The following is a 23,631-nucleotide window of genomic DNA, read 5'->3' on the forward strand; positions in this document are numbered from 1 at the left end:
ATATCAGAGACAGTTATCCTGATCAATCTGTATCCAAAAATCTTGATGATATTAAGTCATAAGCATCTGCTTTCTTTTGCAATCATAGAAATCTATGTTACTGCCATATGCTTCATATTAATGAAGGAGATAGAAAAGTGGCCAAATGTAATGGTATAAAATAAGATAAATGTGCATATGAATCTTATGTATTACTATATGAAATTTTGTAAAGTAAAGACAGATTATGCTTTCTTTGTGTATTGATAGGGCTACAGCTTTTTTTAATCCACCTGAAATAGTCGTCAATGGACGAATTAGGCATTTAAAATATGTAAATTCAGTTTATGTATAATAATAAGATTATATATAAGATTTTGTTTTGAAAGAAGTCTCGTGCTCACCAAGGCTGCATTTATTTGATCAAAAATACAGTAAAAATAATAATAATATTGGAAAATATTATTACAATTTTAAATAACTGTTTTCTATTTTAATGTATTTTAAAAATGTAATTTACGCTTGTGAATTTTCAGCATCATTACTCCAGTCTTCAGTGTCATCATTCTAATATGCTGATTTGCTGCTCAAAAAACCTTTCTTATTATTATCAATGTTGAAAACAGTTGTGCTGCTTATTATTTTTGTGGAAATCATGATGCATTTTTTTGTAACACTGTAAATGTCTTTACGGTCACTTCTGATCAAATTAATGCATCCTTGCTTAATAAAAGTATTAATTTTGCCAAAAAAAAAAAATAAATCACTATATCACAGTAAATATCACTTACCGAGTCAAACGTTATATATAAATATATACGATATATAATATATACATTTATACTAAATTTATTTTCCACATGAACTACCAAACTGAATGTGTTTTTAATCGCTTATGAGTTATGACTATCAATAAAGTAACATAAGAGGCTTTATTTTTTTATTTGACCACCAACAACAAAGAAACAACCTCAGGTCAAACCAGACTGCATGTAGAACTGTGTATTTTCACCTGCCTCTCGCTGCGGTGCATCCCAGTCCACACAAACACAAGACCTGATGTGCTTCAGCCATACAGACACAAAGACAAGGATGCAGTAGAGCTTTCAGCCGTACCACAATACCTCCTGGAGAATATTGGGCTATAATCTGACCCAGGGCTTGTTGCATCCCTAAAGTACCACAGAACAAACATCAATAGTGCCTAAAGATGAAAGGACTAGGAGACACGGATGGAAGTAGAAATCAAGTGGTAATAATAAAAAAAAAGGAGAAAATGAAATCTGTTGAAGGGGGCGAAAGTGTAAGTGTGTGTAAAAGAGTGTTATTATACTTTTGAAATGGACTGAACTGAAAATAGGGCAGAATTACACACAGCCTGGTGTTATGAAAATCAATAACATCAACAAGGGGTTCATGAAGAGAGTAAGACGGGTTCACCAGCTGCAGACAAATGTTGTATATTAAATATACTCCAGCTGAATATGGGAAGAGAAACATTAGCTCAATGCCACTCAGTCTTCTTGTTGCCAAATGTATGGATTCACCGGTTACCTCAACTCTTAAAATGATTACCAAACCATGCTCGTTACATAAATTTATCACTTCATCATCTCTTGATTAAAATGCATGTGTGAGGACAGTGAAAATGGTCACATTAATCCACTCCCTACCATCATACACACACAAATAAAAATGAGTGGACCGCCCTCTGATCTGCACAATCCCCAGACAGCAAACTGAGCAGTCTGGTATGAATTATTCAATCACTTTCACACGGCTTGAATAACAGATGGTCAGTGGGCTTTTCACCCAGCAAAAGACTATCAAACATGAACCTATGGGTTAATTAACTGAACATGCGTGTAGTTCATGCAGAAAAGGGTTTCATGTAATGGAAATTGACAATAAACCTGCTTTGGATCCTTAGCAGAAAGAGAGGACCTTCTCTTTGTCTTCCTGAAGTGAACAGTTGGGAATCACCGCCATCTTGTGGAGGTTTGTTGACTTTATTATGTATGGTTGAAACATGGACAAAAAAGATAGAAAAGTAACGTACGTGTGTATATACATATATACCGGTAATAGTATGTGCATATTAAAGAGCAAATCCTTATTTACTCACCCACGTTGTTTCAACCCTGTATGACATTCTTTCTTCTGTGGAACACAAATGTTTGAAGATATTCACAGGTGTTTTCCATAAAATATTTGCTTGTGGTCACAGCTGTTAATCTTCAAAAAAATGACAAAGAAACATTTTAGATGTACCAAAAAGTTGCCCAGACGACTTGACGCGGTATTGCGATAGTTTTGTGTGACGAACAGAAAGAAATGTAAGTTATTATTCACTGATAATCTTTCATTTCCGTGAGTTGTTAATTCGAACACTGCTTTCATTCTGATTCAGTGAGTCGAGTTTTGTGAACGAATCATTCAGTTCGAATTTATAATCTGAATCACCCGGTTACTATAAAGACTCAAAAGAATGATTCATTAATTGATTCAGTTCAACATGCATAGAAGTCAAAGTCTTAAAGGTACAACAGCAAAAACAGAGCTAAGAGAAAGGCTTGTTTTCGTGCACGAAACGTTAAATAATATAACAGTAAAATAAAATAAAAACTGGTTCTCAATTGTGGAGGATTTTGGAAGAATGCTATTTTAGGTTGGTAAACAAATTGGTTGAAAAGGTCAGAAACCTGGAACATGCACTACCCTTTAAAAGTTTTCGGTCAGTAAGATCTTCTACTGTTTTTTTTTTTAAGTCTCTTAAACTCACCATGGCTGCATTTATTTGCCCCCAAATGCAGTAATATTTTACAATATTATTCCAATATAAAATTTCGTTTTAATATATTTTCAAATGTAATTTATTCTTGTGATGTCAAAGCTGAATTTTCAGCATCATTACTCCAGTCTTCAGTGTCACATGATCCTTCAGAAATCATGCTAATATGCTGATTTGCTGCCCAAGAAACATTTCTGAATATTATCATGGTTGAAAACAGTTGTGCTGCTTAATATTTTTTTGTGGAAACAGTGATGCACCCCCCCCCCCCCCCCCTATTTTATTTCATCTTTGCTAAATAAAAGTATCAATTTATTTCAATAGCAGCAGATAATTATTATTTATTAAGTCATTATGACTTAACCTATTAAGAAGCAACTCCTCCAGAAAATACATGAAAAAGTAGAAGGAATGGGCACATGCAGAAACCATAAACATGACAAAACCATTTTAAAATTTCAGCACTTTAATTCACCCAGTTCGGTTTGAGACATTGCTCTGATCAAATGATTACAAGAAAATGAATGAAAAGGAACATAAGGGTAAAAAACACAATCGAAACTTCAAAGGTTCAGTCGCTCATCATATAGGGCTAGTGAATGTTTACAGGGTTGAGAAAAGCATTGACAGCTAATACTCGTCCACAATAAGAGCTATGAAATATCCAAAACTCGACCAACAAAACAGTTAATGCCAAGATAGAAGAAATCAATTTGACAATAGTAACAAATACAGTCCAGAGATGCAGTACTGGTGCATGAGAGCACCATACACTCATGAAACGGCTGGAATTTGATCACTTTTCTCCTGAAAAAGCTTCTTGAGGGGATACCTTCACAATATAAAATACAGATTTTAACACATTTAAATATGACTTGATAAATGGAAAGCCTACTGAACGGGTCTAAGTGTCATCTCAGATTCAGAGGACTATGACCATCATGGTCAGAAATGTCATTCACTTCTGTTGAGTGCGTTTTCAAATTAACATACAGCCTTTATGCAGTCAATCATAGCTCTTTCATAACTTTCCTGGAGAAATATAAAAGCAGTTCACACAAACTTTAATCACTAACTTGCAAACTGTTCCAGAGATAAAATATACATGGTAAAGACACCTGCATGATACCATGTTATTCTGGTAAATATTAATGCATGCTTTGGCCTGTATAGAAAGTTCTATACAATGTGTAGCTTTAAATGTTAAAAATGAAACCTTCGACCAAAGCAGAGTGATTTTAAACAGTGCTATTACATAGTACACAACAAAATCATGACATAACATATTATTTTCCCGTTTTAGTAGTGAAAAAAAAAGAGGTTATGTTGGCACAATTAAAGCAGGACAGTGTAGTCATATAAAGATTAATGAAATAACTGAACATGGAGAAAAGAGGAGGAGATTATAAACATAAAAAAAATAATCTTTAGGGGGTAAAAATTATTTCTAACATATAAGTGGGTCCTGTAAAAAATGCAGTTAAAACTCTATGCCAAACCCAAACCTTGGGTTTCCTAGAGATTTCTTAAAGTCGGCGAATTGCAGTAGGAATTATACATCTCTAAGCTTTTTTATTTCTGTTTGCCCACTAGCGTTATCCTAAACTCCATTATAGCTCAGACTCATCCTCTTCCCTCTAGAACTGAAGCTCGTGTTAGGGCCAGACCGTGGCGTTGTGAGGGATGCCCCTGGTGGTCACACAGTAGTACAGCAGCGGTTCTCAAACAGTTGTTCAATGACAGAGCTGTCTGCTAATGTGGACACGTCACCTAGATCCTGCTCGTTACACGCTATCTTCCGCAAGACACGCCGCATGATCTTACCTAATAAAACAGGGAAAAACAGAAGAACACTTAAGCATCATCATAAATATTAAACTTTTTTTGAGAATAATAACAATAAACAGTCCAATACTAATACCTGATCTGGTTTTTGGAAGGCCAGGTGCATTCTGAATGTAGTCAGGTGTAGCTATGGCACCAATCTTCTCTCTCACTGTTTGGAGAAAAAAAAAAAAAGGAAGTGAAACAGCCATTACTTGTAGTTCATGAACCAAAAAAAATTTATATATATATATATATATATACAGATATATATTACTCATCAATGATTTGTAAATTATTATTTAATTAGTAGACAAGCTCAAAACACTTAAAGGGATAGTTTATAAAATAGGAATATTCTAATTAAAATATAAATAAATGCAGTAGAGACAAAGCAAAACAAAAAAGCAAAGCAAAACAAAAGCAATCTCATGACTTCAGAAGTGCAGTTTTGTTATTGTTATGATACTTCTGTTGGGCTTTTTTATCCTTATTAAAGTGTGACAGTTTAAAATCACTTTTGCTGTATTGAAAAGAGCAATTCAAATGCACTAGACTTTGCGCATGCAAAATGTCTACGACCAATGCAAATGTCGTAATATGACACCATGCTTTCTGGCGTCTTTTTAAGAAACATAATTCCCACATATAATGCATCCAAAAATGTAAAAATACGTCAGTTACATCACTTTTCTGTAAAGTTTGTGTTCTTTTAATTCAGCTAAGAGACCACACCGATCTTCTACTGGTCTTCACACGATACGAATTTGCAGGGCAGCAGCGTTCACCAAACTTGAACTTTGGAACGCAAAAAGAGCTTGCATTGCCTGTGTCCCGCATTCATATGCGTATGAATGGAATTCAGTGGAACGAAAAGTGACCAACCTTTTACATGAGAGTGACTGAATGATGACAGAATCGTAATTCTTGAATGAACTATTTACACGTACCCTGCTTTTTAAGCTCCGCCTCCAGCTTTTGGTTGTAGTTGATTCCATCATTGAGGGTGACAAAACAGTAGAGACTCTCGCCTTTAACAGGGTGTGGCCTCCCCACAACCGCTGCCTCAGCCACAGCTTCATGCTCCACCAGCGCCGACTCCACCTCTGCAGTGCTCAGTAAGTGCCCTGGAAGAAACAGATCCAGCACCAATATATCAAAGCTTTTGCTATATTACAGGCCATTTTGTTGGTAATTAGGCTACTTCAATGCTTAGTAAATTTCTAGAGTCATATCAGTAGAGATAGAAAACAGGCAAGAGAAAAATGATTGTAATGTGTGGCCTGAACTTCATCTTTAGCATTTTTTCCAAACTCAATCTGCGTAATTTTAGCATCTGTAGGTCCAGTCCACACATCTTCTCTCTCCACACTGGGATTAAAGGAACAATAAATGAACGAATGTCCTCATCCTCTACTCGCCAGACACATTCAGCATGTCATCTATCCTTCCAGTGATCCAGTAGTACCCGTCCTTATCTCTACGACAACCTGGACAGACACATAACACCCTTAACTAAGGCACAAACCGTCTCTCACTTCACGCAATTATATGATGCCCACTTATAGTAACACTAAATATGAATCATCACAAATTACCATCTCCAGTCACGTAATATCCAGGGAATTTCTTGAAGTAGATGGTTTCGAACCTTTCGTGGTTCCCGTACACAGTTCTCATCACACCTGGCCAAGGCTGTTTAAACACCTGAGAAAGAGAAGCGCTCGTGTTTAAACTTGAATGGATCAAATTTAGCTGATTAATTAGCGTTAAGATGTTTAAAACATGAAAACATATGGAACATCCATTTATTTATTTATTTTCAAAATTCACTTTACCAGATAGCCCTCACTTGGGCCTTCAAGTTCCTCCCCTGACTCATTTAGAATAGCAGGTACAACCCCAAAAAAGGGAAATGTCTACAAAATGAAAAAACATCAACCACCATACAGAAATTAATAAAAGCAATTCTACTGTACCATACTACGCTTAATTTAACAAATAGGTTTCTGTTTTGTAGAAACAGACGGAATTTTCACATTATCTGTGGTAATGAACATTGCATCAGCCTTGTATCATTTAATTGTTTCTTTTAGCAACATGACAAATATATACACTATTGTTCAAAAGTTTTGGGTCAGTAAAATTGTTTTTCTTTTAAAAAATGTATACTTTTATTTAGCAAGAATGCACTCAAATACTAAAAAGTGGCATTGAAGACATTTATAATGTTACAACATTTCTATTTCAAATAAATGCTGTTATTTTCCGTTTTCACATAAATATCAAGCAGCACAGCTGTTTTTAATACCGATAACAAGAAATGTTTTTGAGCACTGACTCAGCATATTAGAAGGATTTCTCTTAGTGAAACGAGTCTCTTGGTGAGCAAAAGAGACTTCTTTCAAATACAAAAACATCTTACCAACCCCAAACTTTTTTTATTCATTTATTCATCCATATCACAGGTTCACTCACAGCAGAGCCAGGCTTCATGGGAGTAGCGGCCGGCAGAGGGGTCATCACATGCCCACCCTGAGGAAGACAAAAACAAAAGACAAGTGACCATACAGTAGACGGTTCTAAAGCAACATGGATGTTACTGCTCTGGACTTAATGGTTAGAATCCAGTTCATACCGTCTCAGTCTGCCAGAAGGTGTCCACCACCGGACATCTCTTCTCTCCCACCACGCTGTAGTACCACTGCCAGGCTTCTGGGTTTATGGGCTCCCCTACGGTCCCCAAAATCTTCAGGGAGGTCCGCTTATACCTGACGACAACAAACACGCAAACTATTCTGAATACCAGTAAAAAGTTAGGACACACCTGAATGTACAAGAAAATGATCTAGGCACACCGCTCAGTTTGCAGACTTTGTAAGCAAACAGAGTGCAAGACAGAATACAGAGCAATTACATAACACAAAGAGATGAGTACTATCAAGTGTTATCATCAGTAGTTATCATCAAATGTTCTCCGGCAATGGGAGAAAGTGTCCTAGATGGAGAACACATTAACTAGCAATGGCAATAAAAATAATACACATTTATAATACTGCCAATACTTATTCCTAAACATCATAATTTATACTGTAAACACTATACTACTCTATAAACTATATATACACACAGTGTGTCAGTAAAAAACATTTCATATTATTTAAACCAAGAGAACATTCCACAAGCAAGTTTTAAAGAGCTTTTTCAGACTGTCAGCCATCCAGTGTTTTCACACGTTGACAAATAAATTCTTACACTTTTCTAGTTATTCTTGACTATTCTATAAGGATTTCACACAAACACAAAAAAAAGAATAGAAAGAAAAAATAATAATAATTGTACGTTCTAAAATATTTTGATAGCTCAGTATAACTTTTATGTTGTCTTATAGTCACCAAGGCTGCATTTATTTAATTAAAATACAGTAAAAAACAGCAATATTGTGAAATCTTATTACAATTTAAAATAAAATATATTTTATTCCTGCGATGCAAAGCTGAATTTTCAGCATCATTACTTCAGCCTTTAGTGTCACATGATCCTTCAGAAATTATTCTAATATGATGATTTGGTGCTCGAAAAACATTTTTTATTATAATCAACATGAAAACAATGCTGCTTAATATTTTTGTGGAAACTATGATGCTTTTTTAGGATTCTTTGATGAATAGAAAGTTCAAAAGAACAGTATTTATTTGAAATAGAAATATTTTGTAACAACATAAGTTTGTACAGTGACTTCATCTAATTTAATGCATCCTTGCTCAATAAAAGTATTACATTTTTGAATAAATAAATAAATGTACCAAGCATAAACTTTTGAACAGTAATGCACGTTTCCAATTTAAAGTTTTTTTTATTTCCATGACTTCCAAGCTCGGAAATCACAACTGATCATGTCTGATTTTAGCAAATTCTCCATGACTGTGGAAAGCCTCTCTAGTCTACTAAATCTAGGACAGACACAATAGACAACAAACGTACTTCTGAACGGGCTCACTGCCGTACTTCATCAGGAGCCGGATGGCGGTGGGTGCTGTGTAGAACTTAGAGACGTGATATTTATCAACAATCTCCCACATTCGGCTCACATCCGGGTATGTGGGAAGACCCTCAAACTAGAAGCAGAAGATTAAAAATTCATATTATACAACAATAAATGCTTATGTTGATGAGTCATTATGTTATTAACATAAAGAAAGTGACAGCACAGGGCATAATGCAAAATCGGACACAAAAAGTGCTTATCAGGTGTTCCCCTCACCAACACACTGGTCGCGCCATTGGCCAAGGGCCCATATGTGATGTATGAGTGGCCAGTGATCCAACCAATGTCTGCAGTGCACCAGTACACATCATCAGAGTGATAATCAAACACCATCTTAAAGGTGGCCGCAGTGTAAAGCATGTAGCCACTCACTGTATGCAATACACCCTAGTGGAGTGGCAGAAAAAAAGAGGGACAAATATATATTTGAGATATGTATATGAAAAGAAAATATCACACAGTTGAAGGAGGACTGGGTTGTTTGGAGGATCTACCTTCGGTTTCCCAGTAGAGCCGCTGGTGTAGAGGATGAAGAGCGGGTCTTCTGAATCACACCAGACAGGCTCACACTCCTCTGATGCTCCACCAAACAGAGAGTGCCAACACAAATCAACCTCAGGATTCCACGGCACCTGCACCAATCACAGCACAGGGAGCGCTCATAGTTAACTCGTGCCGTATAACTTGTGTTTACTCTTACTGGTGTCACACTCCAGAGAACGGTACAACATGATGTTATCAAATCAGTCTGAGAAGGTCATTAACTGTAAACGATGCTGGGTTGAACAGAACAAATGCTGCTTTCAAGTCAAGAGAAGTCCCTACTTCGTTCCAAAATTGTAGTTATAACATCATGTCTGTTCAAGTGAATTTGGTTGTTTTGTAGAACTAGTGCAACAAAATGAACTGATGCTTTATTTATGTACTTTATAATTCTCGTAGCCAGTCATCTCATAAACTTTTTTTTTAAATCATGTTTCAATCACAACTCTATAAAAAGTAATTCCAGTTACTTCCTCATTTACAGGAACCATTTACACAGAGCAAACTCTACCAAGAGGAATTACGTTGGTGATGCATAACCAGATCGGTTTTTAGTATTATTTATGTAGCATATAATTATGCAGTATTTTTTTTTTATTCTGAATTAGATTTTTTATATTTTCAGTTTTCATTTTAATTTTAGTTTAAGCTTTAGTAATTGTTATGTGCTTCTATTTAACTATTTTTACTCTACTTTCTATTTAGGTATTTTCAGCTTTCATGTTCATTTCAGTTTTAGTTTTAGTCATTTTAGTACTATAATTAATAACTTGTAATTATTGCCAGGACAACATTTCTCATTTTCGTTTATGTTTTTCCATATAATATCTATCACAGCTTTATTTCAATTAACAAAAACAATTTTGTTTTAGTTAAAAGTAACAACACTGAACCAGATCCACCAAGAAAAATAGTCCAGTTGCAAAGAACAATTCAGACAATTCCACAGCTAAATAAACTATTTTTACTTGTAAAATGCATTTGTGTGTTTTTCAAGCGCCTTAAAACAAGCTTCACATTTCTGTTTTTAAACCCTCCAGTCTATAGACTTCCATAAGTATTGTTGATTATAATGGGTTTTCAATTCGTTTTTACAGGGAAGAGTCATTGAAGTGGAAAACAATCATTCATCTTATAAACACACTCATTCCAGAATGACTTGAAATCAGCAAAAAGATGAAACGTGAAGAGTGTTGTATGCAAATAATGCATATAACACGTTATTTCAAAGCTCATGGTGGTATTTATTCCAGTCAGACTTATTTGATTCATTCAGTTCAATCTAACCAAAGTGAATGGAGTGCAGAAGCCCGTCTGCTTTAGTCAAACGTGTTCTCAAAATTGAAAGAGAAAGCATCTGAAAAGATCAGGTTGAGTTAGCAAAACACAAAAACACTAACGAACAAAGACAGACATGAACGTAACAGACAACTCTACAAATCTAGTTTTTCATGCAGTTCAGAGACCGAGGGAATACTACGTGAGCACTTGAGTCCATTTAAGTAGCATGAGCATTTGCATGGAGCTCATAGGAGAGAGTTAGTGTTGGACTACACAGAGAGAACCATCTGAGTGAAATACAGCTGCTAACACAAGAGAGAGCTATTAGAGTCTAGTCACTATAACGTTATAAGAGCTTTCCAGACATCTGTGATGAAATTGTGCACTAGTGGACCAATAAAGTTTATGTGAGGAGATCATTTAGAATATGGACACAAGGACACACCAGTCATTTACCAGAGATGTGACTACAAGTACTTTTACTAGGCACAGTAAAAGGTTTTCAGTGCCAGCTCATGGATCAGAATTGGCGATCACTTCATAATAACCATCATTCACAAACGTTAGAATACTGAACAGCAGTTTATATCTCAATTTTTGAATGTAATAAAGAATTATTTAACACTTTATATGAATTAAGATGCATTAAGACTTTAATGGCTCTGAAGACATCAAGTTTTTAATAAGCAAGAATATGGCTTTAATTTATGGCCTCATAACTTACTGATGAACGCCAAGTCTGATGCATGCATAAATGGTGTAAATTGCATTTGCAAAAGCAACTTACACACACACACACACACACACACACACACACACACACACACACACACCATTCTGAGAGAATGTAAGAATAGTGATAAAGGTCTTGAGCCATCCAAAGAGCGAGAGAGCCGCCCATGATCACACAAACCCGTGTTAATAAGACAGGAGGAGTTTAAACAAAACAAGTTATGCACAAAGGAGACATGAAATACCTGTGGGGGGGGACGGACCTTCCTTACTCTTTCTTTCTGTTTCTCCTGCTAAAGGGGGATAATGGAGAGATTACTTACACCGAAAGAGGAAAAGGCCACACAGACATGGAAACAAAACAAGTTATGCACAAAGGAGACATGAAATACCTGTGGGGGGGGACGGACCTTCCTTACTCTTTCTTTCTGTTTCTCCTGCTAAAGGGGGTTAATGGAGAGATTACTTACACCGAAAGAGGAAAAGGACACACAGACATGGACCCACATTGAAGGAGGAAATTAACTGCAAAATATATTTTATATAAAAGTCCAACTGATATTATTAGAATAACGGTTTTTAAACAGGTCATCTTGCATTGATGAATGTATACATATTACATTCAACTGTTGCAAAGGTCTTCAGCACAACAGCTCAGAAATCATGCCAGGCCTTTATGGATTTACAACAGTGACAAAACCTTTGTTAAACAACCATGAGATATCTGTAACACTCAGGACAATGCAAGACTCAAAACTCCACAGGACGAGAGTTAACATTTGAGAAACCATAACAAAGGGATAATGCAGTACTTTTTCATCTGAATCTATTCTCCACTGGCTCTCCATTGATTCAGGTGTTATAATACATTAAGGCTTACTTGTTTTATTTTTGTTTGATGCACAAAGTGTGTGGCTTCTTTTTAACCTATATTATAAACTCAACTCAAATCAAACCTCAGGATAGTGTCAAAGCCATAGCCTCGTGTGCTCATGAGGGGAAACCTGAAAATGTATATTAAGCAGCACAACTGTTTTCAACATTGATAATAATAATAAATGTTTCTTGAGCAGCAAATCAGCATATTAGAATGATTTCTGAAGGATCATGTGACACTGAAGACTGGAGTAATGATGCTGAAAATTCAGCTTTGTCATCTTAAGAATAAATTACATTTTAACATCTTAAAATATAAATCAGTTATTTTAAATTGTAATAATTTATCACAATATTACTGATTTTTACTGTATGTTTGATCAAATAAAGCCTTGGTTAGTTCTTACAAAAACACCTGCAGCAATGTGGAGATGTCCAAATGAACAAGAAACAAATCAAGATGAAAAAACAAAGTGTGAAGCCTGTTAGCTGGTGCAGAGGTTAAGTTCACCTGCAGATCAGGGCAGGTACGTTTCGCAGGGGGCGACAGCGATCCAGACGAAGCCTCATCTTCTTTTGTGAGGTGTTTTAGCATTATACACTTCTCCACTGTGAAAGACCTGACAGTGTAAAAGACATGAAAGAAATAAGTGAACTGAAGACACACTCTCCTGAGCATGTACACAACTACAGTAGCCACTTTCTTAGGTCTCCAGTATTTCTTGAGCAGCAAATTACTAGAATTTATATTTTTAGAATGATTTCTAAAGGATCATGTGACACTTAAGACTGGAGTAGCGTAACGATGCTGAAAATTCAGCTTTGCTTCACAGGAATAAATGACATTTTAAAAATGAAAAACAGTTATTCTAAATTGTAATATTTCCTGATTTGTTGAAATTGAAAACGATCCAACTGTGTGACTAAATGCTGCTTTGAGACAGCAAATGCAAGGGATTTTCCAAACACGGTCCAGTCCAGTATTTAAAGAATCATTCAGGGACCAAAATTGTTGAGTGGAACTGAATTAGTGAATCAAACAAGCATAATTTTTCCAATCTTCTATCATCGTCCTTTACTGCTGCTATTCCACGTTTGACAAACTGAACCTAATAACTGTGAGTACATGCACATATGATAAGCACTGCACAACAACTCATTTTTACTAGTGTTTATCATACTTGTCCCTGCATTTCTGTAGCGCCTCATCAGCTATTAGCTTCAGACTGATCAGCTTATTACCGCGGTAAAAACCATCTGGGGAAGGAAAGGGAGAGAAACACACAATAAAACAACTTCTATTAACTTTTCATTTACCTAAAATCTAATATTCACAGATAATCCCAATAAGACAAAGACAGTAAACTTTTATTAGGTGATAATAACAGATTATTTATGGCTGAAATGTGTATTTTATGGTTATAGTCCACTCGCAATCCTCTAATAAGCTCATGAACTCTGCATCAAGCTCAGTGCAATGTCAAAGACTTTAGCTCTACCTACAAGTCTAATATCAGACCGATCATTTCAGTGGAATGTCTCTTTTTCAATTACAATCAGACAACGTAAATATCCTGATATTTGGCAGCAAGACAGAGCAATATATGAACCATGTGAAGAGCCCGTTTCTCAGAAAGTCCTGAACAGAAGTTAGTTTTTCTTTAGTTTTAGTTTCTCTTCCAGCCTTTAAAAACAACTTAATGATAGATTATGGGGTCAAATTTATCCCAAAAACTCATTCTCCTTCCTAAACTTGCCAAACTCTCAGCATTTAGTTTCCTGTCACTACTCAAAGATCGCAGCCGCAGGCTAAACAGCTTTTGATGGTAATATGATTAACACCAGACTTGTGAACAATGTGAAAAGCTGCACTCTTTTGCAGTAGATGGAAATGCAGCTGATTCACTTTGGGATTAGCTGCTTTAAGATTACACACTTTGAGTAAATTACATCAATTACATCACATTTTTCCTTACCTGCCGTTATAAGAATACAGCATTGAGAGTCCATGATCCTTTCACACAACGACTCGGCGGAGAAACCGGCGAACTGGGTTGTGAACACAAAAATGTGAGTAAATATACTGTTGCAACAACTTATAGTATTTTTCTTATGTATTAAATTTTCGACACAGCGCCTGATAGAGATCACACCCTGCAAAACATGTATGGGTACTTTGTTTTTACATGTTTTAGAACAAGCTGGTTGGTCAACACAGCCAAGATCCAAGATAAGACAAAGGACTGACCACAATAGAGTGGACCGCTCCAATCCGAGCGCAGGCCAACATAGCCACCACCAGCTCCACCACCATGGGCATGTAAATAGATACACGGTCACCTTTCTTCACACCTGCACAGTCCGAGAGAGAAAGGGACCGACAAGAGGACATTGTCTTAATACACATCAATGTCAAATCTTTAACCTGCTGCTGGTCACTATTATACCAACAGTTCAACAGCATTTGTGTTTTACCTTGTGACTTGAGGACATTGGCAAACTTGCAGACTTGCTGAAGCAGTTCTCTGTAGGTCACCGTCTTCTCATCTCCAGGTTCATTACCCTCCCTGTCCAAAACAACACCCAGAAATATGACTCTCATAAGGCAACAGTAATTATTCACAGTTTCCACAAAAATATTAAGCAGCACAACTGTTTTCCCAAATTGGTAAATATAAGAAATGTTTCTTGAGCAGTAAACCAGCATATCAGAATGATTTCAGAAGGATCATGTGACACTGAAGAGTAATGATGCTGAAAATTCAGCTTTGCATCACAAGAATAAATTACGTTTTAAAATATATAAATATAGAGAACAGTTATTTTAAATTGTAATAATATTTCACAATATATTAGTTTTTAGTGTACTTTTCACCAAATACAGACTTCTTTAAAAAAAACAACAACAACTTTCCAACATATTTTCTAACAAAGTTCATTCATTTACCAGTCATGTATACTGACACTTGTGTTCAACAGCAAAGTATGAACATGAGACACTGGGCAGTTTAACAAAACATGCATCTCCTAGATTCACCTGTATGTTCAATTTTCACTCTCAATGTTTCTGATATGTTTCAATTGCTGTAAACTTCTGAAAACACTTATTTTGGTGTGAGAGGTGCTCTTAAATGTCCCCTACAGGTTAATAAGTAGCTTTTTATTTTGACTTTGTATGTCAGCTGACATTCTTAAAATAGAACCGAGCTCTGACACAGAAAGGAAAAGTCTGGCAAAAGACAACAACTGCAGAAGAGATCCACACTTGAGCATTTCAAACTGAATTCTGAAATTATTTGAACTTATGTCGTAACAAGAAACGATCGAAAACTTCACAATTGCTAAACTGGCATTGCGAAAGCAGAGAACTAGCAACTGCCCCAGACAACGTTTGTTGCAAGAGTTTACAAGCTATTTTTGTAGATCTGAATGCTAATGAACAATGACTGCCAAAAAAAAAAAGTCCTCATGAACTGCATGGACAGCATCCAGCACAGATAAAGTGATCCATTGCAATGCACATGAAGAAATGACACTATGAAGACGCAACACTGCAGATACACCTCATTCTGGGTGGAGCGCTATTGGCGGGACCTGGTTCAAGCTTCCATGATTTACTAAAACAGCTTGAGAGTCTAAATTTATCTCAGTTGTTTGGCTCTGACTTACCCCGGTCTGTCAGTGTTTGCCATGTTAATGTATTAATAGCCCAGGCCCAGTAATATTATTTCAATTTAAGAGTGCTTTATTGGCATGACAAAAATTATACATTAGTATTGCCAAAGCAATTGCAGCTGGACTGCTTACAAATAGTACACAAATGTATTAACAGAAAGAAAAAGAAAAAGAATAATAATAATAGTAATAATATATAAAAAGTATTAAGCATGTAGTGCAAAATGAATTACTAATGTATGCAAGTATATAAACTAGAAATAAAAATAAAATAAGGGATTAGACATATTTACAGAAGTACTGTATGTTGTTTTGCATAACAACATTGGCTAAAATGACAGTTAAAAGTAGATGCATTGAAATTCAAAACACTAACACTGCTCTCAAAATACAAGAAAAGACAATGTCACATGCACAACTTTTGGGCTAAACTGAAACATTTAAACCACATAATTCACAAATACTAACCAGTAAAAAGCCATTTTGTCACCAAGTTTCCTCTCATGGACGTTGCGGTCCAAAACATTATAGCAGATGTTGGTTGTGGCACCTTCCATGCACTTCACGAAAATTTCACCCTTGGTCACATCGAAATTGTAGTCCAGGAACTTCCCGGTGTATTTTGTCTTCCAGAAAAAATCTTTGGCAACATCTCCCCAGAACTCTGGACACAACAGGACGAACACACCAGAATATTTATGAACACACCAGAATATTTATGCACAGCTGATTCATAACTTGTGTATCCAGAGCAAAACCACAGACAAATTTCCTAGCTATCAATAGATAAGTTTTTTGTTTTTTTAATAAATAAATAAATAAATAAAATGGTTGTGTCTTTTCTAGGAATTAAGTGCATTTGGTCTAAGTAAGGACTTTTATTTATTAAAAGTATTTTTTTTTTATAAAAACAACAACAATAATAAATGCATGAATGATGTACTATTATTATTATTATTAAAAACATTATATTTCAGTTGTACTAGTATAAAGTTTTTTTTAAGTATTTAAAAACAACAATTGTTAATATGTTTATTATTAAAAATAACAACAAAACACACTATTACAATATTTTATTTGTATTACTATAAACAGTGGGTAATGTTTTTAAGCATATCATAAGGGCATGTGGTGTTTTTTTTTTCTTCTAGGAAGTGCATCTGGACAAAGTATAAATAAATAAAAAAAAGTATTTTAATAATAAAACAACAACAAGCATATTAACAAGATTTTATTATTAAAAGCAAACAAAAAAAAATTGTTTTTAATAATAAAAACAAAAAGCTTTGAATCTGTTAATGACCTGCCCAATGAAGCTTACCCTCGGGAGACTCGACAGATCTGATGTAGAGCTCTTTGTATTTCTCAAAGCTGGGGATGTGCGCTTGTTTCTTCAAGTCTCCTGAAGCGTGTAACACTTCCTCGCCTGGTGCCTTGTCAGGAATCATTTTAATAACTAATTCAATGGACGCAACTAATACAAATCCACCTAGAAAAACACAAACGATCACTGGCCTAACGTGTGGAAGTCACTTCCGTGTGGGAGAGTTTCACTCCCATACAGGCGCTGTGTGCATCGGAGTCTGAAATGCTGAACAACAGCTCATCTAGATTAGCGCTGCTATTGTGTTTTAATGAAGCGGCGACGATTCGGATTCAGTTCGCAAAGTACAAGCTGTCCGAGACGCGTTTAAAATCTGGACTTGCAATTATTATTATTATTATTATAAACAGGCTTTAATGTTGCTCCGATAATAGACGAAATATCAAAATAAGTTTGAATTTAAAAGTCGTCGTACATACAGAAAAATATATATATAAAAAATCAAGATGCACTTGAGAGCTGTCAAACAGACAGTATGTCTCCTCTAGTTTGAGGTTATCTTGTGTAAAGTCGATTAAAGCTGGAAATAATTTCCGGCATCAGAGAGGAAATGCAGCCTTTAACTGAATCAAACATGCAATCAAATTAGACGTGCATGCAGTATGAGATTAATCATTCTTCCACGCGTGGATTGCAAATCCTCGGTGTGTCTGCAGCAGGTCAGCCATTGAAGCGCAGAAATAATGTACGCGACTAGAACGGCAGTTAACGTGAGCCATGGTTCTTCGATGGGCGGGGCTTAATCTACCGGATGTTGTTTCTTATTGGCCCTCTTCTAATTTAACTATTCACGGTGTACTTTTTATTTTTTAAACAAAATTATACAACACCATAATCAAGAAAGAAGAAAAATAAAAAATAAAAAAAGCAAAAATATACAAGTTGGGTATATAAATAAGTCACATGCATTTCAACTGACAATTTTTTTAATCTATTTAGTGCTCCTGTGGCTCAGTGGTAGAGCATTGCGTTGGCAGCGCAAAAGGCCGTGGGTCCGATTCTCAGGGAACACACATACTGGTAAAAAAAAATGTGTAGCATGAATGCACTGTAAGCCGCTTTGGATAAAAGCGTCTGCTAAATGCATAAATTATGATTATTATAAATTATTCAGTCTCGGACGGAATTTATCAACACCACAAAGTTCGGGGTTTTATTAGTGAAGTAACATTTATTTATTTGAAATCTAATCAAAAGTACACAAATATGAATATTATTTTGAACAATACGTTTAGTGTATTTTGCAACAATTTTCACTCCAAAGGAATTTCCAGTTTGGGATAGCATTTGGTATAGAAACAACATCTTTCAAGTATGCCGAATGAGATGAACTTTAAACGATTAATATTCAAAAACAGTGGCAAAGGGCGTGACTTTACTCTCATCTATATCATATATTGGCATTAAATGCTGTTATAGTATAGTGTTATCAGACTTGAATGCAGCACTGGTTTCGGGTTTCTGGGCCGCCAATCGCCCTCCAGAGGAAGAACCTTATGCGGCCCATGGAAGCTATTCGAGTCATTGGCGCACAATGGCAGCGCGGAGCCTGTTTGAGCTCAACATGACCTCTACCGGACAGAGGCCCGTCGTTATAGCCCAGGGGTGTCCAATCCTGCTCCTGGAGGGCCAGTGTCCTGCAGAGTTTAACTTCAACCCCAATTAAACACACCTGAACAAGCTAATCAAGATCTTACTAGCATACTAAAAACTTCCAGGCAGGTGTTTTGAGGCAAGTTGGAGCTAAACTCTGCAGGACACCGGCCCTCCAGGACCGAGTTTGGACACCCCTGTTATAGCCTATTATCAGTGTCGCCAAATATTTCGTGTATAGGCTTTTTTTTTTTTTTATAAAAATAGATGGGTATATCAGAAAAAAAGAAACGCACACAGTAACCTTTCTTTATATATAAAACGGCATTTTCCTATAAAACCAAACACTGTGTGCACTCCGAAATGTGCGTTAAGCGTTTGTTCTTATAGAGCATTACTTCCAGTGTTTTGAAGGCTACTTTGGTAAGAGGTTCCAGATTACAAGTTACCCTATTTAAAATGTAATAAGTAGTGTAACTATTTCAATTACTTTATTAATGTAACTGATTACATTTCATTACTTTTCTAAATTTCTAACGAATGTTTTCAACTGTTAATGCTTTTGAAACATTTAAAGCAGGCAGGGTTAACCTTACAGTAGCTCTCAACACTGATTACTCCGATTATAATCATTTAATTTTAAAGTACAGCTACCACAAAATCAGACTTTAACAGCTCTTTTTACTTTGAGATTGTTCTGAGGTTAAATACAGATTTAAAATCTTAACAAGAAATAGTTTATTAGCTACGATACTGTTTTTGAAATCAAATCTTTGCATAGCTATGACAGGAAACACTGGCATCTAACAATGCCTTTGAAAACACTGTTAATCTTAAATACATAAGCCCAAATAGGAAATAAAAGAGTTATCGAATAAGCATGTGTCCTGAACTCCCGAAATATTGGTGTCTCATATTTTAGAAGTCAATGCAATTTAGGAAAGAAACCAATTCGATCTGTATGTATGAAAATATTCAGATGTAACTCCCTGTGTTTTTGTAATTAAATTACATAACACCTTTATATTACTCCCCAACACTGAATACTTCTTCGGATGGTTAATATAATTAGTTTAACTAACTAATCACCTCCTTTAAGCGCCTCCATCTGGCCATTATCTCTACTGCAGCTGAATCTTCTCCAAAAGCTTGCTTTGACACTCAAGTGTAGCACATGAAATTCATTTGCCTCTTCTGATGCTCATTCACAGATTGTGACAGACAGTAAATCTTAGTAAACCATATCCTGTCAAAAACAAACAAATACAGACCAAATACTCTCATAACACCGCAATTTGTTCTCTTTTCCTATAATGGTTAATTAAAAGAATTCCCTTCTAATTTAGTCTTACAATAATTGGCAATTTATATTTTCATAATTGATCATTTTAATTATTCACATCACTTAAAGAACCAAGCAGCCATTAATGATTCTCAAGCACTCACACCATATATTAAAAACCCAAACACAGGTGTCCAATTTTATTTTGTATTTTACAAAGAAACTTTCTTTAGATGTTCCTATAAAGAGAAAAACGCAATCATTAGAGAGAAGCATAATTAGCATCCACCTGTAACAAACACAGTCTGATTTAAACAGTCTACAATTACACCACACATTTGATCAACAACTGCAGAAATTCAGTGAATACTATGGCAGTAATTAAAATGAGTCTTTTGCATTATTAAAAAGACTTAAAAAAAAACAATAATATTCAATACAAAGGATTTTACATCCTTTAGTTGCGCTGTAACTCTTAAAAGTGCTCACTGATACTGGTTATAGAACAAAGAAATCAGTTGCTGAATAGGAAAACTTAATCTTACAGGACGTTTAAAGCATCTTTTCGCATAACCACAAACTTAACACTAGCGGTTTCAAAAAGCATTTAAAATCTGTCAAAAAATCATCATGAAGGAGATGAAAAAACAGCAGTTTACTGACATGGGCTTACTTTGCCACAATGCTGTCGTTCTTTGCGAGCCTCAGGAGGGAGTCATCAGCTTCACCCTGCAAATGACAAAGCAAATGTCTTGAGACCACACCAGATGTAACTGAATCTGTGCTTTCACATTTATATGAACACATTCCAAATTACACATTTTAATATCCTACAAATGATATACGGATGCAGAAGAATGGGCTTTAAAGGAAGAGTTCACTCCAAAATGAACTTGTTTTTGTCCACAAGACTCCAATATCTTGATGGATTTATCACAAACACGCAGCTTTTCTCTTCACAAGATGTTAATTAATGGACTAGAGTCATGTGGATTGAGATGTTTTTATCAGCTGGACTCTCATTCACTGCAGAGGATCAATTTGTGAGCTAGTGATATAATGCTAAATTTCTCCAAATCTGTTCTGATGAAGGAACAAACTCCATCTACATCTTTGATGGCCGGAGGCTACATTTTCATTTTTGGGTTAACTATTCCTTTAAGTGTGTTTGAACATACCATTCTACGGATAGCACCACAGATGGCATAGGTCTTGAACTGTCCATTGAACCTGCCTGTAGCCTTGTCCACCTGTAAAAACCATATGGAGAAGCTCATTAATCATCACAACTCTGAGATTTTGTTGGTTAGATCACAATAATAGACTAATATACCTATTGGTATCTAACAGTTGTCATTTTGGCTGGTGTCACTTACCAACACATACCAACAGTTTTGTCAATGCAAAACAAATTTTTTTTCATGTATATTCATGTATGCAGTCTAAACTGCATTTTAGAATTTTAATAATATATGCATGCAATCTAATAATATAGTTTTAATTAATATATTATGAATCTAATAATAATAGTTTTGTTTACTGTGTGGAGACGTGCTGATATCGCGTTTGGTCTCATTCTGTATCGCGTATCTTGTCAGTGTCTGCGCTTGCCTGGCCATTTGTTGTGGAGAAAATAAGGAAAGTGTGTCCAGCTGAATTAATTTAGTATTTTTTTTAGACTGGTATAAAAAAAAAAAGCTTAGTTTACCACGACAGCGGTCGCGGCAGCCGTCGCGTGAAGGCCTCCTCGTGTGAAGACCGAAGAGTGTAAAGACCACGGACTCTACCGTGCGAAGGATAAGTATCGCTTTTTATTTCTCCTCTTTCCTACTACTTGTTTCGCTTCTGTTTCAGTTTTTATAACCATTTCTTACTATGTGTAAGTAAGTTGTTGTTTTTTAGCACGTGTGTTTGGCAGTGTTATTTTTTAGGATTACTGATAAACTACTGTCGTTTGATTTGTATTAATTTATTTTCATTTTAGTTAAATTATGTCTGAATTTATTATTTCTGTATAGGTCTTTTATTAAGTTTTTAGTTTTATTTAATTTGAGTTATTTTAATACTTCAACAAACTAAATGGAAATGAAATAATATATATATTGAATTTATAAATGTGTATGTATATATACAGTATATATGTATGTGTGTGTGGCTACACATGTAGTTGTTTTTTTGGTGTTTGGCTTAGTGTTATGTTAGAATCATTATTATACTCTTATACCTTTTGTTCTTTAATATTTTGAATTGTTTTTAGCTTTATTTTTTGTTTTTCATTTAAATGTTAAGTTTTGAAATTGTGTTGTATGCATTTGTCATTTTTATTTAATCTCTTTATTTTTAAAATGTGTATAGGTAGTATTTATAAAGTTTTAGCTTTTAGTTTTGGATCTGTTTTTTAGTTGTTTTAATACTACAATTGATTGCTTGTTATCCTCATTTGTAAGTCGCTTTGGATAAAAGTGTCTGATAAATGACTAAATAAATAAAATACATGTGTAGATACACATATAAACAAAAAGACTAGTTTTGTAATGTTAAAAACGGTGTCAAACCTCAGCAACGTTGATCTGGATGGAGGCATGATCCTTGGCACCAATAATTCTGTTGCTAGCAGAGCTAGAAATAAAAAAAAAAGAATAAATTGATGTTCCCAAATTGTATACAAATATGTGCTCAGAAAATATTTAACCAGTATTTTAACTGTAAATATGTTTCTAGATATACGAACTGTGCGTACAGTCCACAATATTATCAAAATAAACACAGACGAGGTGTTTCAAGGATTTAATGACAACATTTCCTAAAGCAAACAAGCGTTTCTGCTCAATTTGAACTCACCATTTGCGGGGCACGTACAGGTCCACGAATTCCCCAGCGTCGTTCTGCATCCTGACTTTACTTGATGACTGTCAACCAGCTCAGTCTGCAGCAAACAATCACATCAGTCAATATCCAAGACGAAACCAGCTCTATTCACACACAAACACCTTGCTTTACAAGTTGGAAGCAGAACTGAGATTTGCATTTTTCAACATGTATTTGAATCGGGGAGAGTTCACTCAGAGCGCGGCTCTCCCACATGTGTAGCGACTCGGCCCCGCTGCCATTCACTCACGATAAACGCGCACAAAACTGACTATTTGACGAATATGTGACACACGCGGTACAAAACACATCCGTGCATAAATGGTGTGAGATATATGTTTTAAATATTAGCTCAAAACAGTAAAAAACATCATAGTAAACTAGAGCTCATGGTGTTCTTACCGATTATCACAAATGGCCGACGCGGAAAGGAAGAGGAGAAAGGGTAAGGAAGTGACGTAACTCGAAAGGCACGATAAGAGTGCGAGCTCTTTATAAACATTTCTCCAGGCTTAACTACAATTAATGCCTTCTCTAACGCTTCTGGGCTCAAGCTTAATTTATCTAAGTGTGAAATTATTTGCTTATTTGACACTGTAGAAACTGAAATTGAAATTATTCCAATTAAAAATGAAGTGAAATATTTGGGGATTCATATAACGAAAAATGTACTTGGTAGACAGTTTCTGAATTTTTCTCAACGGTTATTGAAAACAAAATATATTTTTAATAATTGGCTCCAAAGAGATTTATCA

General features: G+C 35.4%; 2 protein-coding genes and 2 long non-coding RNA genes across 6 annotated transcripts; 1 reads left to right on the forward strand and 3 right to left on the reverse strand.

Moving 5' to 3' along the window:
* The first annotated feature begins 227 nt into the window (after positions 1-227).
* On the forward strand, positions 228-20,663 carry LOC107666494 (uncharacterized). Its single transcript, XR_001631666.1, has 3 exons — positions 228-239; positions 10,797-10,800; positions 20,520-20,663. It is a non-coding gene; the product is annotated as an uncharacterized LOC107666494 (long non-coding RNA).
* LOC107666498 (uncharacterized) lies at positions 1,899-2,322 on the reverse strand. Its single transcript, XR_001631668.1, has 3 exons — positions 2,251-2,322; positions 2,105-2,139; positions 1,899-1,986 (listed from the first exon to the last, which is right to left on the reverse strand). It is a non-coding gene; the product is annotated as an uncharacterized LOC107666498 (long non-coding RNA).
* On the reverse strand, positions 3,215-17,841 carry LOC107666475 (acetyl-coenzyme A synthetase, cytoplasmic-like). Of its 2 annotated transcripts, XM_016457818.1 has the most exons (19): positions 17,071-17,841; positions 16,218-16,413; positions 14,550-14,641; positions 14,323-14,426; positions 14,051-14,123; positions 13,256-13,331; positions 12,586-12,694; positions 11,591-11,638; positions 9,137-9,274; positions 8,859-9,029; positions 8,579-8,712; positions 7,233-7,365; positions 7,073-7,129; positions 6,433-6,513; positions 6,193-6,301; positions 6,016-6,084; positions 5,545-5,721; positions 4,692-4,766; positions 3,215-4,594 (listed from the first exon to the last, which is right to left on the reverse strand). In XM_016457818.1, exons 1-19 carry the CDS (start codon positions 17,195-17,197, stop codon positions 4,467-4,469), a joined length of 2,097 nt encoding a protein of 698 aa, XP_016313304.1. In that variant the 5' UTR covers positions 17,198-17,841; the 3' UTR covers positions 3,215-4,466. The 2 variants fall into 2 exon arrangements, with proteins under 2 accessions (XP_016313304.1, XP_016313313.1); XM_016457827.1 differs by lacking the exon at positions 11,591-11,638.
* Positions 20,177-23,356, reverse strand: rps21 (ribosomal protein S21). Of its 2 annotated transcripts, none has more exons than XM_016457842.1 (6): positions 23,279-23,356; positions 22,850-22,934; positions 22,564-22,627; positions 21,187-21,258; positions 20,682-20,737; positions 20,177-20,247 (listed from the first exon to the last, which is right to left on the reverse strand). In XM_016457842.1, the coding sequence occupies exons 2-6, from the start codon at positions 22,897-22,899 to the stop codon at positions 20,238-20,240; spliced, it is 252 nt and encodes an 83-aa protein (XP_016313328.1). In that variant the 5' UTR covers positions 22,900-22,934; positions 23,279-23,356; the 3' UTR covers positions 20,177-20,237. The 2 variants fall into 2 exon arrangements, with proteins under 2 accessions (XP_016313328.1, XP_016313336.1); XM_016457850.1 differs by having other exon boundaries at positions 20,672-20,737.
* Positions 23,357-23,631: the final 275 nt, after the last annotated feature.

Source organism: Sinocyclocheilus anshuiensis, unplaced genomic scaffold (assembly GCF_001515605.1).
Source record: "Sinocyclocheilus anshuiensis isolate Anshui unplaced genomic scaffold, SAMN03320099.WGS_v1.1 scaffold201, whole genome shotgun sequence".
NCBI classification, from domain to species: domain Eukaryota; kingdom Metazoa; phylum Chordata; class Actinopteri; order Cypriniformes; family Cyprinidae; genus Sinocyclocheilus; species Sinocyclocheilus anshuiensis.